Source organism: Mobula birostris, chromosome 14 (assembly GCF_030028105.1).
Source record: "Mobula birostris isolate sMobBir1 chromosome 14, sMobBir1.hap1, whole genome shotgun sequence".
Lineage (NCBI taxonomy): Eukaryota > Metazoa > Chordata > Chondrichthyes > Myliobatiformes > Myliobatidae > Mobula > Mobula birostris.
This window is the reverse complement of record NC_092383.1, coordinates 36844948-36867075: the sequence shown is the minus strand read 5'-3', so window position 1 is coordinate 36867075 and position 22128 is coordinate 36844948. Positions and strand designations below refer to the sequence as shown.

Genomic DNA, 22128 nt, shown 5'->3' with positions numbered 1-22128 from the left:
GAGGCAATAGATCCCTCCTATTATAGGACTGTAAGATACTGACTAAAATACTGGCTTTGCGATTAAAGAAAGTATTACCATCTATAATTAATACTGACCAGGTTGGCTTCATTAAAGGAAGATCCTCAACTGACAATTTAAGGAGATTACTGCACTTAATATGGCTGAACTCCCCAAGTACTATCCCAGTTACTGCCATCTCCCTGGACGCTGGAAAGGCCTTTGACAGGGTTGAGTGGAGATTTTTAACCACAGCCTTGTCATTCTTTGGGTTTGGCTCTATCTTTAAATCATGGATTAGAATTTTGTATAAAAACCCTATGACTGCAGTTATTACAAATGGTATCATATCCCCATTTTTCAACATTTCACAGGGTACACGCCAAGGCTGCCCCCTCTCCCCACTGTTGTTTACGATTTTTTTGGAACCGCTGGCAATCATGATTAGGGCAGATCCAAATATTAGAGGAGTGAAGGGAGGTGGAAAGGAGCTATAAGCTGATGTTATATGCTGATGATATTTTATTACTGATTAGTGACCCTTCTAACTCTTTACCCCCACTAATGAAAACAATTCAATTATACTCTGAGGTATCTGGTTATAAAATCAACTGCAATAAATCTGAGGCTATGCCAACGTCAAAATTGTGTTTTTCAAATTCAGTATCTCAGTTTAATTTCAGATGGGTGCCAGTTGGAATGAAGTATCTAGGGTCAAACTTAGTCAGAATTTGGATGAAATAATTACTTTAAATTATGATCCATTATTGAGTAGGGTAAGAAATAATCTGGATAAGTGGCGGGCACTGAGACTGTCACTCTGGGGTAAGGTCAATGTAGTTAAAATGGTCATAGCACCTCAGTTTAACTATCTTCCTATGATGCTTCCTTTAAATACATCAGATTTGATCTACAAGCAATACAACAAAATTATCAGGGATTTTTTATGGGATAAGAAGCAGCCCAGAATTAAAATGAGTAAGATGTACATGTCCAGGGACATGGGTGGGCTCAGTCTACCAGACGTCAGGGCATATAAATCATCCTTTGAAATGACCAAGTTAGCAAAACATTGGGACAGGGCTGATGTTGATTCAGATTGAGTAATTATAGAACAGAGCCTGGCTGCACCACATTCTTCCCTTAATATCCTCTCACAACATGTGGAAAACAAGACTAACCTAAATCCTGTACTATCTCATTCAAGGAGTGTGTGGAGTACAATTCATAAAGCTTGTAGAATGTCACACTTAAACCAGTTATACTCCTCGCTCTGGAATAACCCTAAGATACGCATTGAGAAAAGAATGGTGTACTGCAAAGAATGAAAGATTAAAGGTGTAAATACAGTAGGTGATCTCTATGAGAATGGGATTTTTATGTCATATGTGGATTTGCAGAGGAAATATAACTTTGCAGATGAAGGGAATTTTTGGAAGTATTTGCAAATAAGACATTGCGTTAGTAGCATATTCAAGAACGATTACCCACAAAGTAACTCCTTAACTGAATACTTTACCACAGAAAGCTGATAAAGCATGTGTTTTATAAAATGTTCAAGCACTCTGTGGGTGAATCGTGTAACAATCTCAAAGCAGTATGGCAGAAGGATCTTGGAAGTGATATTGAAGATAATGAGTGGTCAAATATTTTATCAAATGTGGGTAGACATTAGGGAAGCGAGAGGGAAATTTATTCAATATAAGAGTACACAAATATTATTGGACACCAGCTAGACTCTACAAAATGGGGATTGTTGATAATTTATGCTGGAAATGTAAAAATGAGGTGGGCACATATTTTCACATGATTTAGGAGTGTTCCATGGTTCATCCATTTTGGTGTAAAGTTCTTGATTTGTTGGGGAGTTGGTCAGGTTCCACACTGCCCTTGTGCCCACGGCTTTGTCTCTCGGGTGATTGGACAATGATACCTAATGTAAACAATGACAAATTTACTATTTTAAAGGTGGGTCTCATCACAGCAGCAAGAATGATATTGCAAAACTGGTAAAAAAAAAACCCAGATGTCCCACTATGAAGGAATGGATTGAAGAAATGATTAAGATTTCATCATATGAACATATGTTGGGAAGAATTAACAGTGAGGGAAAAGTGCAAGACGTGGGATCAATTTTGGTTGTATTTTAATTTAAACTTAAATTAGAACTTCTTTTTGTTTCTAAGTTTTACTTGTTTTCCTGTCATGGGATGGCTGTGTAAGTATGCTGTACTCTATCTGCTCTATGACATGCTGTGCTGCTTTGTAAAATAATAATAAAAATTTGAATTACAAAAAAAAGGACAGTAAGTGTGGGGAGAGCCAGCCTTGGATAACTAAGGAAATAAAAGATAGTATCAAATTAAAATCTCCTGTATACAAAGTTGCAAAGAGTAGTGGGAGACTGGAGGATTGGGAAAACTTTAAAAAGCAAAAGAGAACAAGTAAACAAGAAATGAGGAAAAGGAAGATAGAGTATGAAAGTAAATTAGCACAAAATATAAAAACAGATAGCAAAAGTTTTTATAAATATATAAAGCGGAAGAGAGTGGCTAAAGTCAATGTAGGTCCCTTGGAAGACGAGAAGGGGAAATTGATATTGGGTGATAAGGAAATGGCTAAGGCATTGAACAACTATTTTGTGTCGGTCTTCACAGTGGAGGACACATCTAATATGCCAAAGGAGGATGTTATGGACGAAATGGGAGGTGAGGACCTCGATAATATCACCGTCACTAAAGAGATAGTGATGCACAAACTAGAGGGCATGAAGGTAAATAAGATCCCTGGTCCTGATGGGATGCATCCCAGGGTGCTGAAGGAATTGGAGGAGGTTATAGTAGATGCGTTGGTAATCATTTATCAAGACTCTGGGCAGGTCCCAGCGGATTGAAAGACTGCAAATGTCACACCACTTTTTAAAAAAGGATGTAGGCAAAAGACAGGCAACTATAGGTCAGTTAGCTTAACATCTGTAGTCGAGAAAATGCTTGAACCTGTCATTAAGGAAGAAATAGCAAAACATTTAGAAAGGAGTGGTTCCATTGACAGACGCAGCATGGATTCAGAAAGGGCAGGTCCTGTTTGACAAACTTACTGGAGTTCTTTGAGGACATAATGAGTGCAGTGGATAGAGGGGAACAGGTGGATGTTGTATACTTGGATTTCCAGAAGGCGTTCGAAGGTGCCGCACAAGAGACTTATAAGTAAAATACGGATGCATGGAGCCAGAGGAAGTGTATTGACATGGGTAGTGGACTTGTTAACCAATAGAAGGCAGGGAGTTGGTATAAATGGGTGTTTCTCCGGTTGGCAGTCGGTGGTGAGTGGTGTGCCGCAGGGGTCGGTGCTGGGCCCACAGCCGTTTACCATTTACATTGATGATTTGGAAGAGGGGACTGAGTGTAGTGTAGCAAAATTTGCTGATGACACTGAGTGGAAGACCAAATTGTACAGAGGATGTGGAGAGTCTGCAGAGGGATATAGATAGGTTAAGTGAGTGGGCCAAGGTCTGGCAGATGGAATACAACGTTGGTAAATGCAAGATCATCCACTTTGGGAGGAATAGTAGAAGAGCAGATTATTACTTAAATAATGAAAAATTGCAGCATGCTATTGTGCAGAGGGACTTGGGAGTGCTTGTTCATGAATCACAAAAAGTTGGCTTGCAGGTACAACAGGTTTTTAAGAAGGCAAACAGAATGTTGGCCTTCATTACTAGAGGAATTGAATTCAAGAGCAGGGAGGTCATGCTACAACTATACAAAGTACCGGTGAGGTCACACCTGGAGTACTGTGTGCAGCTCTGGTCTCCATACTTGAAGGATATACTAGCTTTGAAGGCAGTGCAGAGGAGGTTCACGAGGTTGATACTAGGGATGAGGAGAGATTGAGTCACCTGGGACTATACTCTCTGGAATTCAGAAGAATGAGAGGGGATCTTATAGAAACATACAAAATTTTGACAGGGATAGATAAGATAGAAGTAGGAAAGTTGTTTCCATTGGTAGGTGAGACTAGAGCTAGGGGACATTGCCTCAAGATTCAGGGGAGAAGATTTAGGACAGAGATGAAGAGAAACTGTTTTTCCCAGAGAGTGATGAATCTGTGGAATTCTCTGCCCAGGGAAGCAGTTGAGGCTTCTTCACTAAATATATTTAAGATAGTTAGATAGGTTTTTACATAGGAAGGGAATTAAGGGTTATGGGGAAAAGGCAGGTAGATGGAGCTGAGTTTACGGACAGATCAGCCATGAACGGCGGGGCAGCTTCGACAGGCCAGATGGCCTACTCCTGCTCCTGTTTTCTTATGTTCTTAAAATCCTCTATCTCATCATCTGAAAATTGGTGACCCTCAATTCTGACACCCTGACTTTCAGTTGTATAAACTACGGGGATAAAACATCCTCACAATATCCACTCCCAACAGTCAACCTTGTTTTCAATGCCTCCAATACAAGTGTAATCTCAAATATTGAGTCCTGATGAAGGGGCTCGGTCTGAAACGGTGACTGTTTATTCATTTCCATAGATGCTGCCCGAGTTCCTCCAGCATTTTGTGCGTGTTGCTACATAGACTAACATGGAGTTTTCCTTGCATGGTCTCACCAGCATCCTGCAAAGTTGGATCAAAACTCCTTACATTCTTGTTTTTGCTGCATATCCTTTGAAGTTAATAATTAACATTCCATTCTGCTTCCTAATTACTTGCTGTCTCTAGCATACAGACTTGGTGTCTTCACGTACTGAAAATCATAGTTCCCTTCATAGCATAACATTCTGCAGTTGCATTCCAATTAAATTATAACATGCTTCCTTTGACAGTGGGTAGCTCCACCATTTCCCATACTATACTCCACCCGCCAACATCTTGTCCAGTCTTTTAACTCAAGTGCATCCCTGTGACCTCACAATTTGAAGCAGCAGCAGATCTGACGACAGTACAGTGGTCAATTCATCCAGCTTAAATTATTTTGATCATAAATAGCTGAGGTCCCGGCTCAGATCTCAGAGGTGCCTAACTTGACCCATTATCCCCCACCCGCATTGTTCTCTCTCTAGATCACCTGTGTCAATATATAACCATGAATCCCATGTGCTCCTGTGAGAGATTATGGGGTTGAGAGGTGCCATACTGCAGCCAGTGTGTGCTGAGGGCATTGATATTAAACCCATTGATAGTGGTGTCAGTCATGCCCTGGATGTACCATGATATTACTGCCACCTCCCCCAGCGAAGTACTTCAGCACAGTGCTGATTGCACCCTTGCAGCTTGTAGGGGTCAGCAGTCAAGATGGAACCTCAGTCCTGTGGCTCACTTGCTGGAATTCTAAAGGGGCAGCAATTGAGATTTGTTATGAAGTTCACAAAGTTACAGGCTCTTCAATCCACTCAGTCCCCACTGACAATCAAGCACCCATTTGCACTAATTGCATTTTATTCTTCCCTCATTAGCCACCCCACCCCCCAGTCCCAGGAACTACACACTAGCGGCAATTCGCCAGGCTGAGCACCAGAAGAAATCCATCTGATCACAGGGAGTGTGCAAACTCCACACCAATAGAAATGGGGTCAGAACTACACTCAGTGAACACTTTATTAGGTAACACACACAAAAAATGATGGTGGACACAGCAGGCCAGGCAGCATCTATAGGAAGAGGTACAGTTGACATTTCGGGCCGAGACCCTTCGTCAGGACTAACTGAAAGGAGAGATAGTAAGAGATTTGAAAGTGGGAGGGGGAGAGGGAGATCCAAAATGATAGATGACAGGAGGGGGAGGGATGGAGCCAAGAGCTGGACAGGTGATTGGCAAAAGGGATACGAGGCTGGAGAAGTGAGAGGATCATGGGACGAGAGGCCTAGGGACAAAGAAAGGGAAGGGGTGCCCAGAGGATGGGCAAGGAGTTATAGTGAGAGGGACAGAGGGAGAAAAAAAAGAGAAATAAATAAATAAAGGGACAGGGAAAGGGGAGGTGGGGCATTAACAGAAGTTAGAGAAGTCAATGTTCATGCCATCAGGTTGGAGGCTACCCAGACGGAATATAAGGTGTTGTTCCTCCAACCTGAGTGTGGCCTCATCTTGACAGTAGAGGAGGCCGTGGATAGACATATCAGAATGGGAATGGGACATGGAATTAAAATGTGTGGCCACTGGGATATCCTGCTTTCTCTGGTGGGCAGAGCACAGGTATTCAGCGAAACAGTCTCCCAGCCTGCGTCGGGTCTCGCCAATATATAGAAGGCCGCATCGGAAGCACCGGACGCAGTATATCACCCCAGCCGGCTCACAGGTGAAGTGTCGCCTCACCTGGAAGGACTGTCTGGGGCCCTGAATGGTGGTGAGGGAGGAAGTGTAAGGGCATGTGTAACACTTGCTCCTCTCACAAGGACAAGTTCCAGGAGGGAGATCGGTGGCAAGGGATGGGGGGGATGAATGGACAAGGGACCAAGACCATTAAGCAGTGGTTGGGAATCCCTGCTCTAGAGACTGTCATGCATGAAAATCCCAGGAGATCAACAGTTTCTGAGATGCTCAAACCACCCCATCTGGCACCAACAATCACTCCATAGTCAAAAACTCACTTAGATCACATTCTTTCCCCATTCTGATATTTGATCTGAACAACAACCGGACTATGTCTGCATGGTGGAGCAGATATATGGGCCAAATGGCCGAATTCCGCTCCAATGTCTTACGGACTGAGTTGTTGCCACATGATTAGCTGATTCAATATTTGCATTAACAAGGCATCTATTAGTCTTGCAAGACAATGGATCTGCGCCTGGAAAGTCTTCACTCTCCATGGCGCAGGCCTGGGCAAGGTTGTATGGAAGACCGGCAGTTGCCCGTGCTGCAAGTCTCCCCTCTCCATGACACCGATGTTGTGCAAGGGAAGGGCAAGGGCCGATACAGTTTGGCACCAATGTCGTCACAGAGCACTGTGTAGTTAAGTGCCTTGCTCAAGGACACAACACGCTGCCTTGGCTGGGGCTCGAACTCACGACCTTCAGATTGCTACTCGAATGCTTTAACCACTTGGCCACGTGCCCAGACATGCATTAACAAGGAGTACCTAATAAAGTGGCCACTGAGTGCACCCAGGTCACAGAAACTGCAAGACAATTGTTTGACTGCTTCTGTTACTGTATCATATTCAAGTTCATTATCACTAACAGATGTCATGGAAAGCTTTGCAGCAGCGAAACAGTGCACGACAAAAATTACTGCAGGTTATAAAGAAAGAATGAAGTGGTGCACAAGAGAGAACAAGGTAGTTTTCATGGGCCATTCAGAAATCTGACAGCAGGGGGGAGAAAACTGTTCCTAAAACTTTACTGTGGATCTTCAGCCTCCTAATGTTAGTAACAAGGAGACAGCATGTTGCAGATGATGAGAGTCCTCAATGATGATGCGGTCCTCTTGAAGATGTGCTGTGTGTTGGGGAGGGATGTGCCCATGATGGAAATGGCTGAGCTTTCAACTTTCTGCAACTTGTTTTCATCCTACACACAAGAAATTTCATACCAGACAGTGATGTATCCGATCAGCATACTCTCCTCATATCTGTAGAAATTTGCATGAGTTGCAGTGACATATCACGCCACCTCAAACTCCTAATGCAGAGCTATTGGTTTGCCTTCTTCATGATTGCACTGATGTGATGGGCCCAGGATAAATCCTCCGACAAGGGATTTGAAGCTAATACAATGCCCAGGCCTGGATGCTCCCAACTTTGTAGCAAAGGAGTTATACAGGAACCATCACTGGGAGATTCCTCAAAGCCAACCAAAATGCATGTCAAAAAGCTCATCACAGATGCAGCTTAATAGAATGGACAAGCTGCAAACAAGGAACAAGCATGTAAACATGGGGAAGTACAGGAGTGCAGGCCTGTAAATCTCTTAACCATGCACCCCCACACTCAATCTCAGATAGAGACACTGCTACCCTAAGGTAAGTCCTGAGTGAAAAAGAGTTCCCAAACTGCTGAGAACTTTGGAAAGGTTAAAGGAGAAATTTGAATTGCATGGCCGAGTGACGTTCAATATTTGTCACATGTACATTGAAACAGTGAAATGTCATTTGCATTAACCACCAACGGCGTGCTGGGGGCAGTCTGTAAGTGTCACCACACATTCCGGCATCAACATAGCACGGCGATAATGCTTGACATAACAGAACACAGGCAACAAAATAACAGCAAAACAAGCCCCATTGCTCCCTCCCACCCACGCATACACAGTCCTCTAATGCCAGGATAGGGCATGATCTTTGGCCTCCAGCAGATTTGGGATCACAGGCACTGGGCTTCGACTTCCACAGGAGACTTGCAGAGATTCAGACTCGGTTCCGGCCAACTTTTCCAACTCTGACTACTCTTAGAACCTTAGGGTGCAAATCACCTGGTTCAGGAAAACATGCCCAGAAGGAAAGACAATGAAGACAACAGGAGCAAATAACTGATACAAATAGTCTGATGTGAAGGCTGCATATTCTTTATTACTGCACGTGTTTTATACAGTCACCAGAGAAATGGAGATATCACAATACACATTAGACCTGAGAGCATGCCAACAAACAAATGCATTTATGTACAGTACTGTATTTCCACGTCTTACCTCTCCAATATTTTTAACCCTTAGGAGAATCAATCATAAGGTCGTAAGATATAGAAGCAGAATTAGGCCATTTGGCCCATTGGGTCTGCTTCACCATTTCATCACGGCTGATCCATACCCCTCTCAGCTCCAATCTGCTGCCTTCTTCCCGCATCCCTTCATGCCCTGACCAATCAAGATTCTCTGCCTTAAATATACACAATGATGTGGCCTCCGCAGCCGCCTGTGGCAACGAATTCCATAGGTATGCCACCCTCTGGGCTAAAGAAATTCCTCCTTACCTCTGTTCTAAATGGCAGGAGTAGAAGGCGGCGGCGCACCGCGCATGCGCAGCCCTCTGGTGAAAAATGATATTGTATCTGTTAAATAGGGGCTGTGGACAATTCTGATTTGATGGAGAATGGACGTGAAAGCACAGAGGAACATCCGGAGAAATTTCTGAAACACCCGTTCGCTACTGTCGTTACTGTGTGGTCGTGAATCTTTCGGCGGGTAGGCCTCAAAATCCCCGGCCTTGCCTGCTTTTGGCAACCGAGAAGGAGGTCGAATCGTTTGGACAGAGATGGCACTCAGTAATCTGTGTCGGAGAGCTGATCAGAGTTCGAAGTTTTCGGATGACTCAGTCGGATTGTGGTCAGCATGGCAGGGAAAGTTTTTCTTCCTTCTCCCATCTACGTGAGATGTGGGACATTTGAGAAACTTTGAACTTTACTGTGTTTATGGACTTCTTCATCAAGTTATGGTATTGTTGCACTGTTTGTAACTATATGTTATAATTATGTGGTTTTGTCAGTTCTTTCAGTCTTGGTTTGTCCTGTATTTTGTGATATCACACCGGAGGAAATAATGTATCATTTCTTAATGCATGCATTACTAAATGACAATAAAAGAGGACAACGTGTCTTCATAATCATAAATGGATGTTCTTCTATTCTGAGGCTGTGCCCTCTGGATTTAGACTGCCCTACCACAGGAAGCATCCTCTCCAAATCCACTCTTTCAAGGCCTTTCAACATTTGATGAGTTTCAATGAGATCATCCCTCAATCTTCTGAATTCCAGTAAGTACAGGACTAGACCAGCAAACGCTCTTTGTACAATAAGCCTTTCAATCCCAGATTAATTGCCAAACTAATATATGATCTGGTGACCCAAGGCCATTAAGTACCATTTGCTAGAAAGTCTTTTTTAGAATACAGTTAGCATGAAAATGAAGCGGAAAAACTCAACAGCTAAAAAATCCAGCAAACAGTAAGACCAGATAAGCAGTTTTCCAGGCGTAGTTAGGAATCAGTGTAAACTAAATGCAAAAACAGCTGCCTTGCTTCATGGTCTCCTTATACAGTCAGGAGTTTAAGCAATCGTTGCGTCAACAATTCCTAAAAGTTTCCCCTCAATTTTAGTCAAATTTAACAGACATCAAATAAAGTAGAATAGAAAAAGTTAATAGAAGCAAAACAGAATGTATAAAGCAAACACAGGTACAGTCATCCCCTGAAGAATAATATAACAATATCAAACTTCAAAAATCTTATCAGTTTCTGTCAAAGTGCAATCCCTCTGGCTAAGGAAGTTTCTCCAGAATTCCCTGGTGGATTAACTGTTTAACTTTAATTCTTGTAAAAGGAAAAATACAGTATTTACTGTTTTTCAGATCAAATTTTTCCATTATCTGGAATGGTCACCGTGCAACTTCCTCCAACCTCTCCAATACCCCTGCAGTATTTTGTAACGTGTACAACTTCTCAGCTCCAGCTTCATCTTCAAATCTTAATTGCACCCTTTCCAATCTTTCTTTACTACCTATTTTGTAACCGGGAACATTAAAACAATGCAAGTATTATCAACTGCAGTCCAAGGCTCTCCCCAGGTTACCTGTTTTTCAATTCCCTATGGAAATAACTTCCTCCAGTTGGTTTGCCTTCTTAATATTCAGGAAGGCAAGGCCTCATTAATCAACATTACAAACATCATCAATTTATTGTGTTTTCCAGTTACTCCAGCCACTGTTATTTAAACATTGGATTGATGAGCCAAAAATCTTCATAATTCCAACAGATGATGTTTATTTGTCCTTCGCCAAACCCAACTGCCTTGGCCCAGTCCCAGTGGATGTTAATTCATGAAATTTGACAGAAATAGAAAGAACTATTGAGACTACAATTTTGAAATGTTATAAGTGTTATAGAGAATCACTGCAATTGGAGTGCAGCTTGTCCATTGTAATCAGTGTCTTCCTTCACAACTAACTTCATCTTCAGACTACAGACTAAGGCAGGGAACAATTTGGTACACTGATTAACCAACAAATCAAGCTTAAATCCTAAATTGAAATTTAAAATTAGACACAAACAACAGGAATTCTGCAGATGCTGAAAATTCAAGCAACACACATCAAAGTTGCTGGTGAACGCAGCAGGCCAGGCAGCATCTCTAGGAAGAGGTGCAGTCGACGTTTCAGGCCGAGACCCTTCGTCAGGACTAACTGAAGGAAGAGTGAGTAAGGGATTTGAAAGTTGGAGGGGGAGGGGGAGATCCAAAATGATAGGAGAAGACAGGAGGGGGAAGGATAGAGCCAAGAGCTGGACAGGTGATAGGCAAAAGGGGATACGAGAGGATCATGGGACAGGAGGTCCGGGAAGAAAGACGGGGTGGGGGGGGACCCAGAGGATGGGCAAGAGGTATATTCAGAGGGACAGAGGGAGAAAAAGGAGAGTGAGAGAAAGAATGTGTGCATAAAAATGAGTAACAGATGGGGTACGAGGGGGAGGTAGGGCCTTAGCGGAAGTTAGAGAAGTCGATGTTCATGCCATCAGGTTGGAGGCTACCCAGATGGAATATAAGGTGTTGTTCCTCCAACCTGAGTGTGGCTTCATCTTTATAGTAGAGGAGGCCGTGGATGGACATGTCAGAATTTAAAATTAGACAAATCATTTGAAAACACTGAGATTTTTTTTAATGGCTGCATGACGGTCAATCCAATGGAATTGCAGACCTGAAACATCTGAAGTAAAAAAAAAAAAAGAAAAATCACACAACCTCAAGTTAAATGGGAGGATAGAAAAAAGACTTTTGCACAGAGAATGTAAATTGTGTACCAGATCTATTTGGATCCGCTTACCAGCCTTGCTCCTGATCTAGCTACCCTCCAAAGGCAAATGTCCTCTCATGAAGCAGAACAGACCATGTGCTGACCAGGTCTCAGACAAAGACCAGGCAACTTCCTGGAAGATCTTGATGGCCCTTTGGCCACTCACTGCTCCCAATAGCTCTTGAATATTTATAAATGACTCTGATAATCAAATATATGCAAAGTCACAAGAAATTAAAGTAGCAATGGAAAAACTGCTTATGTTCTAGAAATTAATAGCAAAAAGTTAAAATAGTCGAGGTTGAGTGCGTAAACCCCAAGAATCTGAGCCAGTACAACATGGTTCAGCTTTGCTACTACAGTGGGGACAACAGCAAAGCAGCAAACAGTTCAAGTGTGTCTGTACATGACCTCTACCTCAACTCTGACTCCCCAAGATCAGAGACAAGCAGACTGGAGATGGATGAAGCACACAGCTGTCAGTGGACTAGGATCCAGCTGACCACACTGGTCAGAGTGAGGGAGAGCTGCCAAAGAGAGCTGAGCTCAGACAGCCCTGTAACAATGTGCCAAGGCCAGGATGACTGGCCATCTACCCTTGCCCGAGACACATTGCCAGCCTGCAGTAAACTTTCCCCTCGATTCCCACCAACATTAATTTTGCTGTGGCTCCACCTTGCCACACTTTCTTAAATGTATCCACCCTCACTTTCATCTGGTGTTCTCTTTGATTCGTTTAAATCAAAGCTTTTAATGAGATGCATAGCAATGCTGCCAGCAGAAGCCAAGCTTGAGCAAGTACCATATGATAGTACCATCCACAACACTTCCCATTAACCCGATGTTGCACGTTGGTTAGACACATGACAGTGCTGCACCTGTCCTGTAAATACAGCCCCAGTAAGTTCTGGAGAACCACAGCTGGCATGCTGCTGCTATTGGCATGACACCAGTGCACGCTATCAGTTCTTAGCACCTCATAGTACGAGTCAATTTGACTGAAGCGGATCCCTTGGAGAAACAGAGAAATTAACATATCCACTGAAAAATCCAGGGTGCTTTCAAGCACACATGAAGGCAAGACTCATCATGGAGCTACTTCCTCCCAATGCTGTACAGTTGCCTGCCTGGATATGGCATGATTACACAACTTGAGTCAGTATTTGGGGTGAAGTGTTCCTTAGCTGCCTATGGCATGGGGCATCTGCAATATAACATATAGCCTTGAAAATCTTGGTGCAGGAATTCAATTTCAGAGATCACATAACCTCCAGTCTTCTAACACAATTTATTCAGCCCTAAGCAACATGAAAACTGTCATCATAGCAATGCTTAATTCCACACACCATCAACATTCAATAACTCATGAATTGTTTCTCTGCCAACAGATGCTGCCTAAAATTTTTCCAAACTTTTCTGTACTTAACTTCAACTTTTACACAGATTGCAATGTTACTTGTAACCCAGATATGATTTCCCATTTCTACTTTGTTAGCTCTAAGAATCAGTGTCTAAGAATCTGGTTTTCTCCAGGGCACAATAACTAGAAATCCATCTTCTCTCTTTTTAATAAAATAGTACCAATTGTCACACCATGAGAACATTCCAAGTCACCAACTCACTATATTCCTGCTATACACCAGCAGAAATGACATGGGAAAAATCCAAGCACATTCACTAATGATAATTCCAGCAATACAGGTTCAAATCCGGACAATGTAAAGTGCGCACATTCTACCAATGTATGTGCTCTGCATTCATGCCACATTTCAAAGATACGCTATTTGTTAAGTTAGTTGCCATTGTGAATTTTTCCTTGTCAAAGTGGGATGTGGGAAGTAAGGGAGGAAAGGGTAGAGCTGATGGGCATGCAAGAAAGAGGATGGGTTACAGGGAATTAACAGGCAGAATAGAACTTACAGGATTCATCTTTGCTGTAACCGAACAGGCCAAATCACTTCCTCCTTTTTCATAAGAAAATAAGAGAAAAACTTCAGAGCAACTTTTTCTGAGATACTTTCTAGAAATTTGCTCAAGGGTTTACAAGATGATACTGACCACAATTAATTGATTTATAAAATATAATTACAGTCCAGCCATTAACATGCACGCTATCTTCTGAACATCTTTATAAAAGAATTACCTTTGATCACCTTGCAGAAATCAGAGATGTGATTCTTTTTGGATGCGAGGGACCGTCTGTGCCTGTAGATCCGATGAACTTCTCCACTGAACGAGGAGTTGATTTTGTTTACAGGTTCTATTGACAGTAGATCATCACCGATCTGGATATATCCCAACTAAAAGTAGAAAAAAAAACTGCTCACCAATTAGGAAAATGCCAGCACAGTTTCTCCAATTCCTGTACCAATTATGATTCTGCCAATTCCTGCATTAAAAAGGGTCATGACCAAAAAATTCCTAGTGGAGGTCCTCAATACAGAGAAAAATATAGAAGAATTCGCATAAAAATATGCAGTGCATATTGCTTTTATTCAATTTGCCCTATGGCACTGGAACTTAACAATGCCTCTCAAACTAAGAAACCTTACATTTTAACCCCTCTTTCAAACACCACTTTGCTTGCTAGTTGTGCGTGAAATGTTCTATTAAAGCTGCAGAGAAGCTGCAAGACATTTTACTATGTTAAATACGCTATATAAATGTAGATTTGTTATTTCTGGCACAATGTAGAGGGCCAGACTAAGTCCGACTGGTCCCTGACCTCTGATGCAACCAATGAGAAGGTGATAATTTATCTACTGAGATATCACTTCGATATGGTCCCTCCCAGCCATGCCGCCACATAACCATTGCTTTAATCCTAATAACAGGACAATTGACAATGACCAATTAACCTACCAACCAGCATGTCTTTGGACTGTGGGGGGAAACCAGAGCACACAAAATTGAACTCAAATCAATGGTAAAGTGTTGTGCTAACCACCAAGCTGCCCATACTGTTACTGCTGAGACTTATAATACAAGTCTCAACAGTCACAGTAAAAGTTAAGTGAATATGGGAAAGGATTATAGAAACATGGAAAACCTACAGCACGATACAGGCCCTTTGGCTCACAAAGCTGTGCCAAACATGTCCTTACCTTAGAAATTACCTCGGGTTACCCATAGCCCTCTATTTTTTTGTGCTCCATGTACCTGTCCAGGAGTCTCTTAAAAGACCCTATCGCATCCGCCTCCACCACTGTCGCCAGCAGCCCATTCCACACACTCACCACTTTGTGTAAAAAAACTTACCCCTGACATCTCCTCTGTACCTACTTCCAAGCACGTTAAAACTCATTCTATGGTTTCCACATCCTTCCTACTGTGAGACGACCAGAACTGAGCACAGTCCTCCAAGTGGGGTCTGACCAGGGTCCCATATAGCTGCAACATTACCACTCGGCTCTTGAACTCAATCCCACAATTGAAGGCGGCCAATGTACCGTATGCTTTCTTGACCACAGAGTCCACCTGCACAGCGGCTTTGAGTGTCCGATGGACTTGGACCCCAAAATCCTCCACATTAATACTATATTTTGCCACCATATTTGACTTACCAAAATGACCCACCTCACACTTATCCGGGTTGAACTCCATCTGCCACTACTCAGCCCGGTTTTGCATCCTATCAATGTCCCGCTGTAACCTCTGACAGCCCTCCACACTATCCACAACACCCCCAACCTTTGTGTTATCAGCAAATTTTCTAACCCATCCCTCCACTTCCTCATCCAGGTTATAGACTCTGGGCTTCCCAGTTAAAGTTAATACAATCCAGAGAGATTATGATCAAGTTAACTCTCCTAGTAAATCATGGTCTACAATTGTTCCAAGTATACATACCAAGACCAAACATCAATTCTCATCAACTTGGTGAAAATCACAGATGGGGTAGCCTGAAGGCCACCCTCAGGGAGGAGGAGCAACACCTTGTACTCAGTCTGGTTAACCTCCAACTTGATGGCATGAATAGAGACTTCTGGTTAAAAAAAATCCGTCCGGACTCCTCCCCACTCTGGCCTTTTAACTCTTCTCACCTGCCTATCACTTCCCTTGGGTCCCCACCTCCTATGGTCCACTTTCCTCTCCCAGATTCCCTCTTCTCCAGCCCTTGACCTTTCCCACCCTCCTGGCTTCACCCACTTTCCAGCTAGCCTCCCTCCCCCCAGCCAACCTTTTGACTCTAGCATCTTCCCCCTTCCTTCTCAGTCCTGGAGAAGGGACCCAGCTGGAAATGTTGACCACCTATCCACATCCGTGGATGCTACCTGACCGGCTGAGTTCCTCCAGCATTTTGTGTGTGTAGCTTCGGATTTCTGGCCTCTGCAGACTTTCTCATGTTTACGTTGTTGTCCTATCACATCTGAAATTCTGTCTGCCCACTACCATGGACCCCCATCAATTTGCCTTTCACACCAACAGATCAACATAGGACGCCATCTCCACGGCACTTCACTCTGCCCTGACCCACCTGAACAGCCCCAACTCTTACGTCGGAATGCTGTTCACTGACTTTAGTTCAGCATTCAGTACTGTGATCCCCACCAAGCTGAACGCCAAACTTCGCCAGCTTGGTATCAGCTCATCCCTCTGCAATTGGACCTTGGACTTTCTGACTAACAGACCCCAATCAGTTAAGTTAGACAACCTCTCCTCCTCCAGTCCTGAACACCGCCATACCTCAAGGCTGTGTGCTGAGCCCTCTTCTGTACTCCCTTTTCACCTATGACTGCGTTCCTGTACATGGTTCTAACTCCATAATCGAGTTCGCAGACGACACCACAGTGGTTGACCTGATCAGAGGGGATGACGAGACAGCCTACAGAGACAAAGCCCAGCACCTGGCTGCGTGGTGTGCCGACAACAACCTGGCCCTTAACACCCAGAAGACCAAGGAGATCATTGTGGACTTCAGGCATGCTAGGAGCCACATTCACATCCCTATCTACATCAGTTGTAGTGGAGCGTGTATCAAGCTTCAAATTCCTTGGTGTCCACATCTCCGAGGATGTCACCTGGTCCCTGAACTCCTCCATCCTGATCAAAAAGGCACAACAGCGCCTTTATTTCCTGCGGAGTATCAAGAAAGCTCACCTCTGTCCCAGGATACTGATGGACTTTTACCACTGTACCATTGAGAGCATACTCACCAACTGCATCTCAGTGTGGTATGGCAATTGTCCCGTATCAGACTACAATGCACTCCAGTGTGTGGTGAAAACTGCCCAGCAGGTTATCAGCACTCAGTTACCCACCATTGAGAACATCTACCATAAACGCTGCCTGGGCAGGGCGAAAAGCATTATCAAGGATGCATCTCACCCTAACCATGGACTTTTTACTCTCCTCCCATCCGGTAGGCTCTACAGGAGGCTCCGCTCCTGCACCAGCTTCTTTCCTGAGGCTGTGACCCTGCTGAACCTCACATCACGGCTCTAAGCACTATTGCACCCATATTGTACTGTCTCAGTAATTTTATATGTGTGTGCTGTAGCACTTTTTATTCGCAGTTATTTTGTAAATAATACTATTCTTTGCATTTCTAGTCAGATGCTAACTGCATTTCTTTGGCTTTGTATCCATACTCGGCACAATGACAATAAAATTGAACCTAATCTAATCTAATCTTTAGTTGTGCACTAAAGCTCCCAGCAACCATTGCAAAGGTTATTGTGGGGGCGGAATGGGGGTGAGAGAGGGTCCACAGGTTAAGAACCTGTTACCACAGGCCACGGAGGGCTGAGTCTTGGTTTGATGATGAATGTTAAAAACGGATTTGTGCCGATGTATTTACTGTACATGTCATCTTGAATTAGTTTTAAAATTAAAAACACTCGAGTTAGTATTTGAAGCCTCTAATTTCAAACGCCTCTGTCCTCAAATGCCTAATAATAATGCAACAAGGAAGCCTTTGCACGAATCAGAATATTCTCAAGTTTCGTCTTCCAGTTCCCAAAGTTTTGTTTGCAATCACCATCACTCTGCAAAAGTGACGGCATCCCGACTTTTCACTGCAATTAGTGCAGAAATGTCATAACACTTAACTTTACATAAACCGAGTGTGGTATGCGTAGCTCGGGGGAGATACAAAAACTAAAATACAGTTGTACTTCTGAAAAATGCTAATTAATTCGCCTTCTAAAAAAATCCAGGGCTAGTCTTCTATTACAGAGCTTCAAAGCCAGAACCGCACAGAGAACGGGACCAAAACAAATGCAAACTGCGCCGCGACCTCTGAACAAAACATCTGCTCATGGGCAAGAGATGTTCGTCTCTGAGGTCGCAACACTAACGCAGCAGAGTATACATATTGTATTGCACTGCCTTCCCCACCAACCCGACAGCGCACTCCGGACCCATGCAGCTGAGAGTGGGCGTCGCTGGAGACACGTTGGAGCAGAGGCAAAGCCCGGGGTAATCCCCGTCCCTGACGCACGCTGTCAACGCAGGTGAACACGGGGAGTGCGCATCTGTCAAACCTGCAAACTTCGGCCGATTCCTCAAAGCAACTGAAATTAACGCGAAACAACTGGGCTCAGAGAAAGGGGTCCCCGATCCGAAACTCTGCACAGAAGCTGTTTGACAAATTGAGTTTCTGTTATTGTTTCAGATTACATCTGTCGTTTTATTTGTTTTCTGAAAGTAAGCAATCAATCGACTACCAATAATGTGAGCGTTTCTCTGTCAGGCATCCTGTATTAGGTAAAGTCGCAACCACCTTTCAACTGGAGTTGGAATCAGTATTCGGGAATCTATGCGACGGTTTTTACCCCCGAATAACTCGCATTCAGGAATCGGTATCCTTGTCTGCTCCGTTATGTCACAGCACCCCGTTACAGGACGCACACCTGAACTCAGTCATCCCGAATCTACTCCCAAGCCTTCGCCTTTACCCAGGATAACTGCCCTTCTAGCCCGCGTAGCGACTGTCTACATGACGAGAACATTGGGACCGCTCCCAGCAGCATGCAGATTCAGGATGGGCCGAACGAGCTGCGACAGAAGGTGCGAAGGACCATTACCAATCCCTGGCAGGTGCTTAGGGAGGCGAAAGAGCGGTGGCGGTGGCGGACGTGGCCGCTGTAGAAGCAATGGTGCTCGGTAGGGAGACGGCCGATACCTCGGCCCCGCTCCTCCACGGTGAAAGCCGGCGCCAAGAAGCGAAGCCCGCGCCTCAGCGACAGCACCAGCTCGGTACCCCAGGCCGGCAGCGCCAGCTGGAGGTGCTCCCCGGTCCGGCCCGCTCCTGCCCCGGTACCCAGGCTCCGTGGAATGGTCAGCTCGGCGGCCGCTGCAGGGAGAGCAACAGGGGCAAGTTACAAGGTGCCGGGGAGAGAACAAACAACGGGGGGGGGGGGAGTGACCTGGGGGAACGGGGGATGGGAAGGAGTGAGTGACCCGGTGGGAGGGGAGGAGAGTGGGGGGGGGGTGAGTGACCGGGGGGAAGGGAGAGTGGGGGGGGGGGTGAGTGACCCGGGGGGGGGAGAGTGGGGGGGTGAGTGACCCGGGGGGGGAGAGTGGGAGAGTGGGGGGGGTGAGTGACCCGGGGGGGAGGGAGAGAGTGAGGGGGGGTGAGTGACCCGGGGGGGGAGGGGAAGAGTGGGGGAGTGAGTGACCCGGGGAGGGGAAGAGTGGGGGAGTGAGTGACCCGGGGAGGGGAGAAGAGTGGGGGAGTGAGTGACCTGGGGAGGGGAGAAGAGTGGGGGAGTGAGTGACCCGGGGGGGGGGAAGAGTGGGGGAGTGAGTGACCCGGGGGGGGGGAAGAGTGGGGGAGTGAGTGACCCGGGGGGGGGGGAAGAGTGGGGGAGTGAGTGACCCGGGGGGGGAAGAGTGGGGGAGTGAGTGACCGGGGGGGGGAGAGTGGGGGAGTGAGTGACCGGGGGGGGAAGAGTGGGGGAGTGAGTGACCCGGGGGGGGAAGAGTGGGGGGGGGTGAGTGACCCGGGGGGGGGAAGAGTGGGGGGGGTGAGTGACCCGGGGGGGGGAAGAGTGGGGGGGGTGAGTGACCCGGGGGGGGGAAGAGTGGGGGAGTGAGTGACCCGGGGGGGGGGGAAGAGTGGGGGAGTGAGTGACCCGGGGGGGGGAAGAGTGGGGGAGTGAGTGACCCGGGGGGGGGAAGAGTGGGGGAGTGAGTGACCCGGGGGGGGAAGAGTGGGGGAGTGAGTGACCCGGGGGGAGGAGAGTGGGAGGGGTGAGTGACCCGGGGGGGGAGAGTGGGGGGGGTGAGTGACCCGGGGGGAGGAGAGTGACCCAGGGGGAGGAGAGTGGGGGTGAGTGAGTGAACCGGAGGTGGGGGACAGTCAGTGAGTGAACCGCGGGGTGGGGGGGAGAGAGAGACAGTCAGTGAGTGAACCGGAGGGGGGGGGGGTACAGTCAGTCAGTGAGTGAACCGGAGGGGGAGGACAGTCAGTCAGTGAACCGGAGGGGGGGGGGACCAGTCAGTCAGTGAACCGGGGGGGGGGGGGGAGAGACAGTCAGTCAAGTCAGTGAGTGAACTGGGGGGAACAGCCAGTCAGTGAGTGAACCGGAGGGGGAGGGGACAGTCAGTGAGTGAACCGGACGGGGGGGGGACAGTCAATCAGTGAGTGAACCGGAGGGGGGGGGGGGAGAGACAGTCAGTCAAGTCAGTGAGTGAACCGGAGGGGGAGGGAACAGTGAGTGAGTGAACCGGGGGGGGGGGGGAGACAGTCAGTCAGTGAGTGAACCGGAGGGGGGGGGGGGAGAGACAGTCAGTCAGTGAGTGAACCGGAGGGGGGGGGGAGAGACAGTCAGTCAGTGAGTGAACCGGAGGGGGGGGGAGAGACAGTCAGTCAGTGAGTGAACCGGAGGGGGGGGGGGGAGAGACAGTCAGTCAGTGAACCGGAGGGGCGGGGGGGAGAAGACAGTCAGTGAGTGAACCGGAGGGGAGGGGGGAGAAGACAGTCAGTCAGTGAGTGAACCGGAGGGGGGGGGAAAACAGTCAGTGAGTGAACCGGAGGGGGGGGGGAGAGAAACAGTCAGTCAGTGAGTGAACCGGGGGGGGGGGAGACAGTCAGTCAGTGAGTGAACCGGAGTGGGGGTACAGTCAGTCAGTGAACCGGAGGGGGGGGGAAGACAGTCAGTCAGTGAGTGAACCGGAGTGGGGGTACAGTCAGTCAGTGAACTGGAGGGGGGGGGACAATCAGTCAGTCAGTGAACCGGAGGGGGGGGGGACAATCAGTCAGTCAGTGAGTGAACCGGAGTGGGGGTACAGTCAGTCAGTGAACCGGAGGGGGGGGACAATCAGTCAGTCAGTGAACCGGAGGGGGGGGGGGAGACAGTCAGTCAGTGAACCGGAGGGGGGGGGGAGACAGTCAGTCAGTGAGTGAACCGGAGTGGGGGTACAGTCAGTCAGTGAACCGGAGGGGGGGGGGGACAATCAGTCAGTCAGTGAACCGGAGGGGGGGGGACAATCAGTCAGTCAGTGAACCGGAGGGGGGGGGGGAGACAGTCAGTCAGTGAGTGAACCGGAGTGGGGGTACAGTCAGTCAGTGAACCGGAGGGGGGGGGACAATCAGTCAGTCAGTGAACCGGAGGGGGGGGGGACAATCAGTCAGTCAGTGAGTGAACCGGAGTGGGGGTACAGTCAGTCAGTGAACCGGAGGGGGGGGGGACAATCAGTCAGTCAGTGAGTGAACCGGAGGGGGGGGGGACAATCAGTCAGTCAGTCAGTGAACCGGAGGGGGGGGGGACAATCAGTCAGTCAGTGAGTGAACCGGAGGGGGGGGGGACAATCAGTCAGTCAGTCAGTGAACCGGAGGGGGGGGGGACAATCAGTCAGTCAGTCAGTCAGTGAACCGAGGCGCAGGGGGAACCGGAGGGATGTAAAATGCGGAGCTGGCGGGTAGGAGTAGACGAGGCGGGATCTGACCGGGAGCCCTGGCGGCCAGAGCGGTACCTGGGCCCGAGCAGTGCAGCAGGCAGACGGCCAGCGCCAGGCGCGACAGCGAGCAGGGACCCATCGTCCGGCCGCCGACAATGGAAGCAGCTCCTTGCGGACGCTCCAAACCCTCGGCGCCCCGCCGGCCCCGCCCATTGGTCGCACCTCAACCCGGACCTCACTCAGGACACGCCCATTGGTCCTCCCTGGCCCCGCCTCACTTGGCCCTGCCAGGCTTCGTGCCGCTCCATTGGCCGAGCCTGAGACAACGTGGGCAGAACATTGCGATCTGATTGGCTTCCATGGCCGTCGGTGATGGGTGGGGCGGATCCGGCGGCCGCAGATCCCTCCAGGTCGGCTGTCGGAACCGCCCCCAGACGCCCGCTGGTTACCATCAGTTACCGTGTGGTCAGCGGACGCTTGGTCAGCTTGTTGTGTCGGTCAGGGACGGCCGGGTGTCAGTGAGCTCCAGAGGTTAAGGGTGGTCAACGAGGACATCGGGGGTAGGGAGTT

The 22128-nt window shown here is 47.1% G+C and overlaps 1 protein-coding gene across 1 annotated transcript in view; it reads right to left on the bottom strand.

Moving 5' to 3' along the window:
• adamts17 (ADAM metallopeptidase with thrombospondin type 1 motif, 17) overlaps nt 1–21750 on the bottom strand; it is a 583128-nt gene extending 561378 nt beyond the window's left edge. The window contains exons 1-3 of the mRNA XM_072278384.1: nt 21634–21750; nt 18741–19009; nt 13856–14012 (exon numbers count right to left, since the gene is read on the bottom strand). Of these exons, the coding sequence (XP_072134485.1) occupies nt 13856–14012; nt 18741–19009; nt 21634–21697 (490 nt within the window). The 5' untranslated portion in view covers nt 21698–21750. The remainder of the gene's footprint in view (nt 1–13855; nt 14013–18740; nt 19010–21633) is intronic.
• Nucleotides 21751–22128: the final 378 nt, after the last annotated feature.